The sequence below is a fragment of the Atta colombica genome, unplaced genomic scaffold, assembly GCF_001594045.1.
Source record: "Atta colombica isolate Treedump-2 unplaced genomic scaffold, Acol1.0 scaffold58, whole genome shotgun sequence".
Classification (NCBI taxonomy): domain Eukaryota; kingdom Metazoa; phylum Arthropoda; class Insecta; order Hymenoptera; family Formicidae; genus Atta; species Atta colombica.
In genome coordinates, this window is record NW_017259548.1 from 1,540,951 (window position 1) to 1,548,277 (window position 7,327).

The following is a 7,327-nucleotide window of genomic DNA, read 5'->3' on the forward strand; positions in this document are numbered from 1 at the left end:
TTTATAAACGTTGCAGCTAATAATTTTCATGAATTAATAGAAGACTCAGTAAAGGATTCAAAATAGATCTCGGAGCCTTCATAATCTCGTTAAATTTTTTTCAATTTTCCATCAGAATAAAATAAATGAGTAAATGAAGAATGCATGTTATGTGCCTGTCATGTTATCGCGAGGAATAATCGTAGGAATCATTTCCGTCGACCCGTAGCCTGGAAATCCGGAACTCACCGGAATTAAACCGGTTCTCTTATTTATAGCGGCTACCCCCTGCCGTCTCTTCGCATTTCAGACGAGAAAACCGGACGAATCGGCGCACGATCGTTTCATGAAGGGTTGAAAGACGACGTGGACGTGCGCGAGGAGCTTCATCCGCGGGTTGAAGCAGCGAAAATGAAGGCTTAGCCGGCGGCAACAAACATTCATTATTACTCGTCGCGAAACCCCGTCCGTTCTCCTCCACTTCCGTCATCCCTCCCGGTCATTCTCTCCCTTCTTCCCATCTCTCTCCCTCTCTCTTCGTCATTGCGTATCGTCGTCGCCCGGCTGGCGAGTAGACGCGCTGCCATTGGTCGGCACACAGGCCGCTGTGTTTTCCGAAATCATCGTGCCCTCTCGCGCGCGCACTTACACACTCCCGTGCGCGCACAAGAGCGCACGCACGCACGCACGTTCGCACGCACACGTATAGCCCAGGCAGTCTCCGATGAGAAGTATGCACACTCGTTTGCGCACACGCACACGTACACACGCCTGTCCACCATACAGTCCGCCGCCGTCGTCATCAATCATCGAATGCCACCGCCAGCGCCGACATTTTCCGCAGAAAGCACACGCACGTACGCGGCCACGCAACGCACGCTGCCCATTCCATATCGATACGCGTGTGATGCTACGCCACCCAAACGAAAAGGCCCGCGGTGGTGCCTTCCTTCCACCGCACCCTTCTACTCCGCGATCGCACCCAGCCTCGACCCTTGAGAGGCCGACTCGAGGGATGCCGGGCGAGGGTTAAGTTCGAGACGTGCCACATGAGATTGTTGACTATACGGATCGCGATATATTTAACGCGCGGTTTTCGCGGATAGCCACGCGCGCGGACCAAGCCCTGGTTGCCGCGCCGCGTAAAAACGCGGAACTGAATCCGCGGACCAGCCACGGGCACAGAGGGGTACGCCGCGGCAACGTATGATTGGCAACAATCGGCACTCTGATCGAACGTTTGTTTCAGAACACATATGCGGTCGTCTCGCTCCCTCCGCCGTGCACGCCGATGCACGCCTTCTCTCTCGTCCTCCCGCTTTCCACCCTCGCGGCCTCTCTCTTTTGCTCCCTCTCGATATCGTTCCGCCTCTCTTTCCTCGCGTATCTTCTCTCTTTTTTCATCTCGGCCCTTCCCTCTCGCTCGCTCATCCGCGTCCACCCTGTATCGTACTCTCTCGATCTCCTCTCACACTCGTTGCTCGTCGTCCCTCCTCTCGTCTCCATTCCCGTTCGTATCGGCGCGTCCTCCGCTCTTCTCGCGTCGCTGTTCCTCTTTCGTAGCCTCTCTTTCCATTTTGCGGAAACATGACCCCTCCCCCACGGCTCGTTTGGTCCTCGTCGGATCCGCTACCCGCTCGCCGTCGCGTGCATCTTCGTACTCTTTTTCGCTCGTGCTCTCCATCCCCTTTCGACGCTCTATCTCCATCACTATTCGTTTCGGAACTGTTCTCTCTATTTTTCTCGTCTTCTTCTCTCTCCATATCGTTTTTCCTCTCTCTCTCTCTCTCTCTTTCTCTCTCTCTCTCTCTCCCCGATATTTTCTTTCTCTGACCAACACTTTTTCGCTCGACGTTTATGTATCGTCCGGTATCTGGTATGCGGGATGTACATCATACAAGCGCACGTGTTGCGTACGTGTGCAACCCAGGTCATCCTTCTCGCGCTCATCTCGGCGCTGCGGGGGAACGCGCGTGTTCGGATCGCTTCGATACGCGTTCATGGGGAAAAAAAAATGGGCGGATGTATCGTCGACGCTTGTCACTGCGGCGTGTAAATACGCCGCGACCGTGCGGATGCGCGCACGCGCTACGCGTGCACTGGGTCAGTGGAGGAACTTCTCCCATTTCTTTCTGCTTCCTTTTTGTATCGGTCTGGCTTTTCGAATATATTTACGCGTTATCCGCTTCGCCGCGGGATATAATATGCGCCTGGCGTCGGATGAATGCGGATCGTATGCGGTGCCACCGGTATTGCCGGTGTCATAAAGTTGCATTAGCACGCTTTTCAGACATTCCCCGTACGCTAATTTAATCGATGACAAAGAAAACTATGCACGTGATGTGTATCTATAATTTCACAGATCTCTGATGTTCTCCATGTTCTATCAAATCATTGCATATTAAAGATAATCGATGCTATATATTTGCCAAATTGATGTTAAAAGAAAAATATGTTTACTATGTATACATTATATTTGTCAATTTAAGTATAGAATATAATAAAACTTAATATTTATTTTTTCTATCTTACCCTAATTTGTTTGAAGAAAAATATTATCTTGGAATTTATTTATTTTGAATTTTAAATCCTTAATTATAGAAGAAATTATTAATTATAGAAGAATTATAAAATCCTATTATAATTTATTATTAAATTTCATATGATAATTTCTGTCCTTTCGTTAATTCATTATTAATGTGATTTGATTATTTGTCTTAACGAGTGATTTAACAAAGGAATATTCTATGCAAATTATGATCTTTAATTACTATTATTTTTATGCATTTATTATAATTAAACATTATCGTATTTATGAAGAGGTTAACGAAACTTTTTTAAACTTTCTTTCACCGATAGCAGCGACCCTTTCGCGTCCACCCCGAATTCATTGCATCCCCTTACAAACGCCGGTAAGAGAGCTTTCTGCCACGCAGCAGTGAGTCGGTAAGGGATGAAATTCGGCGATTCGTCGCGGTCACATCGGAAAACTTGATTTATCGGAGAGCGCCAATTTATCGGAATTTATACGTTCAATTGCCGTGACCTTCGCCAGCCGCGGTTAATTTCTCACGCGGCTCCTGCAACGCCGCAAAAATATCGGGTGTCGGGGGAAACAAGAACGGTCAAAACATCAAGCGCTTGTGAAGCAAGCTCTTTCGTCTTTTTTCCTGTAACGGTCAACCTGTTATCGTTCTCGTTTCGGCGAAAACCGCACACCGATTAATCGTCCGAAAATCTTCGGACTGGCCGAATTCACGGCCGACGTGCGGTTTTTTCGCAGATTTGCCGGAAACCACGCGGCCAGCCGCAGCGTCGAGTCGTCGTCAAAATTTGTCTGGCTGGCGTCGCGTGCGATTATGAGATTCGACCGCGACGACGATAACAAGTATTATTCCAATTCAAAGGGAGGAAAAAAAGAAGGATAAAGAGTGCCGTAAGAGGATACGAAATAGCGGAAGGAAGTGCATCGGCTGGAGGAAATGGGTACGTTCGCTTCATCCGGCTTATTGCTCTCTCGTCGCTGGGAAAATGTTGTCATTCGTCGGCTCGTACTGCGTTGCGTTTCTCTGTTTGGCAGACAATCGCCGCTCTCTATCCGCAAGAATAAATCATATCGATTTACGGATGTCAGTTTGCGCGTTCGCACGTTCCCATAGTCGATTTCTCCTCGGTGACAATTCTTCGCGCGTCTGTCGCTGGTCGAGTGTCAACTAAATAAAATTAACACGATCTAGAAATTGTTTTCATCCGTTTTTTAATAATCTGTTCCATTTAATAATCTGGATAAGTCTTTTTCTAAAGTGATGGAGAAAAGTTTTGACGAGACATTGAGATATTTTATCGTCCTTTCTTTTATTATATCATATAATAAAAATTGTCAAATGTAAATTAATGTTTACTATAATTTTTTAAATCTTTCAGTAGTAAAAGTAAGTGATTGAATCTGCATTTTACGCTTCGTTCTGTTCATTGTAAAATATGTGTTATATAAGCAACAAATTAATTTTTAAATTCACATATTCAGAATAGTTTTAACAATAATTTTGTCTGTGTTAGCATTATTTTTGTGGAATATTGTAGAAAATGAGCGTTCGCTTTCTAACGAGAGCGACAACGATATAGATGGAATATTTTCAGAAATAAAAATGCACGCGTTTTCGCTATAGATGTAACTTACGCCACGATCGTTTTAATCGACCCATTTATAAAGATCATTTTACTTTCGAGCACGTTCGGCTGCCCGCATTTGTCGCGAGCTCGAAATTTTTTTTTCAAGTTTCGAGAGTGAGGCTGCGTGTAGCAAACGCCGGTCAATTTCCTCGATGTCGGCGCGGTCGACACCGAACTGCACTTCCCAGATCGGTCATCGCGCGAAGCGCCGCTCTATTTTTTGTATTTTTATTTAGCCTGAGGGCCACGTATGCGGGACGAGGAAAGGGCGCGGATCCCGTCGGGACTCGGGAATCATCGAAAAATCACGCGTCTCGCGGATGTGGGGACCCGGACCAAGCGTCATTGGTTCTCGATATTTCCGCAACATGACACGAGCATTGGAAGGACACAATCCTCGCGCCTGATTAAACAGCACGCTAATTCGGCAAACTCATACATCCTGAAGCGAGCGCATCGGTAAACTGACGTCGTACAAACAGGACACCCGTTGAATCCTACGAAAATATTGATTGACGGTGGAGTTTCGTGGGATATACCTAGGATTTCTTTGTACGCGTGACAAATATGCGTGGGTCCTCCTATTTGATGATGACTTCTCAAAATCGATACAAAAATAGCCTCGCGAAGATAAGAATATTTTTCTGGAATATTTAATAAGTGACTATTAAAAATTTACTTATAATCACAGGGCGATGTTGAAATTTGCATCACACATTTTATTAAGATTGTTTAAGTCAGGATTACATATGTGAAACATATATAGTTAATAATATAGTTTAATGAAATGACATGAAAACGTACTGAAGTATAATTTTGAAAGTTAATAAAATAATCTTTTATCAATAGTCTGTCTGAAAATAAAAATAATGTTTTATATAAAAATTAATTCGGCGCACAATTTGAATAACTACATAATAATATGCAATATATTATGCAGTATATAAATGTTTCTAATTTTATTAATAATATTATAAATATATAAATTCACATCGAATTATTTAAGCACTTAAAATCCAATTTGATTGTTCAAGGTATTTATTCCCCACTTATTATATTCATGTTTATGATCCTAGAAATTCTTTGTTTAATTTCTTATATATTTTCCTAAATTTGATACTACATTTTAAGATATTAATTTAATAATAAAATGTAAAAATCAATCCTCAATATATATATATATATGCGCGTCCACAATCCCTTCTTCTCATCGCATTTTATTGCACATTTGTGTATATAATATTATTAATATTTGTGCTACCACAATTTTCATTAGACGAGAAAAAATATATGTTTTATTTAGTGACGAATTTATTCTCAAATATTATACTGCGAGAAAAATGATCTTGTCAGTTTTGAATCAGGCGAATTTGAGAATTCTCTGTAAACAACTAAGCAAGTCAACGAATATCAGATTTTTAATTGATGTTGATATTAAATATCTCTCGATCACACGCAACCTTAATATACGGCAAACACGATACTTTTAACAAATTTTCTTTTTTGTCGTTATATTCTATTTGTCTACGTTCGTAACCGAATCACGCGCAGCCATCAATCGCATACGTGTCTCTTGACATTTAGATGTTTCAGGATATTCTATTTTTTTCACGATTATTAAAGTTCTAAATCGTTAATTAAGTATGACATTCATAATTGTTTTATATTCTTAATATTGTTCTTAACATTATGTAGTCGTTTTATATTCTTAACATTATATTACAATTTTTCGTATAATTATTCAGATTGTTTTTCTAGATTCAGTTCTTTATAAGAAATAACAAAAATAATTATTTTGTATTAAACTCATCCATTTTACATGAGAATAGAAGAAAACAGAATTTTTCTCAGAATAATATTTACTAAAATTTAGAATGTTATATTAATGTTTATTAGGATAACAATATAATAAAATAGACCATATTCAATTTTAATTTGTAAAATTGTTTTACTATAAAATTCATTTTAAATAAGTTTGTAATTTGTTAAGTGAGCTCTATAATTTATTAAAAATTTTATTCAAATTATTTATTTATATATCTGAAATTATTGTACTTAACAAATTAATTAACCTTTTAATTTTATTATTATATATAAATTACTGTGTAAATTTTTTATTATTTTATTATTATTAAATTTTATATATCTACACGATTGCTACAAATGCTGATATTACAAAAGTTTTATGTGCGTTCTTACACATAAACAAAAATTTTACAGTATTTATTTCGGTATCGAGATACGAGTACAGTAAAACAAAAACGTAAACAATACTCTCAAAAAAAAAGAAATAGAAAAAGAAAGAAAAATTTATTGAACGGATACAAGTGGAGATTATCAAATGAAGATATAATCGAAATCCATCGATAGGGCAATTAAATTATCGTGATAAAAATATTACGGTCGCGGTAGGATCGATTTAATCTTCGATGGCAGAACGGTGGTCCATGAGAATCAGCCCGCATGTTTCTGCGGCTTACGCGAGCCGAACTTTGATATTCCGACGTCCCAGGGGGAAAGTAGAGCCCGCTCGTTCTATCTTCAAAGTCCCCCTCATACGAATTCCCCATCCTCCTCCTTTCTCCAGCCGTTTGCTTCTCTCCCTTCGTCCCATGTCACGCGCGCATTCGTGTCGAGTAAGCCGCTTGGTCATCCATCGGCACTTTCGTGTGTGTTCGCACATAGAGCTCGTCGCTTCGCTTGCCACGTGTGTGTAGCTTCCGTCCACATACGTGAAAGAAGTATCTCATGTGTGCAACCACTTGCTAGTTGCGGACTTTCAATCAGACCTTTCGGCCAACATAGCCTTTGCATTGATTGTCTTCGTGAAGAAGAGTACCTTAATATATATGACATTGATAATAAGAAAACATATGACGATTTAAATAAGAAATGACTTGTAAGTGGATTGAGTCAAGTCAACTTATTATACTTTATTAGGATTACGCATCTGCATGCTAATATGAATAGGGGTAAAGTGCGTCTAAGGATTAGTGAGGAAGAAGCGAATGTCCGATGTATGAGTTCGTATGGTTTTTTGGGTTGGTATATCTCCGGGTATGTAACCCAGTATAATACCGACGTGCGGCGGTGGTGGCGGCGGTGGCCGTGGAGGCGGTGGTGGCGGCGGCGTCGTCGTCGACGGGTTCTTCCTGCTACCACTGCCGCCGCCGCC

General features: G+C 41.1%; 1 protein-coding gene across 1 annotated transcript in view; it reads right to left on the reverse strand.

Moving 5' to 3' along the window:
• Window positions 1-7,135: 7,135 nt before the first annotated feature.
• The window catches only part of LOC108692037 (WAS/WASL-interacting protein family member 3-like), a 644-nt gene continuing 452 nt past the window's right edge, over window positions 7,136-7,327 (reverse strand). Inside the window, exon 2 of the mRNA XM_018200134.1 lies at window positions 7,136-7,313. Coding sequence (XP_018055623.1) covers window positions 7,136-7,313 — 178 coding nt within the window. The remainder of the gene's footprint in view (window positions 7,314-7,327) is intronic.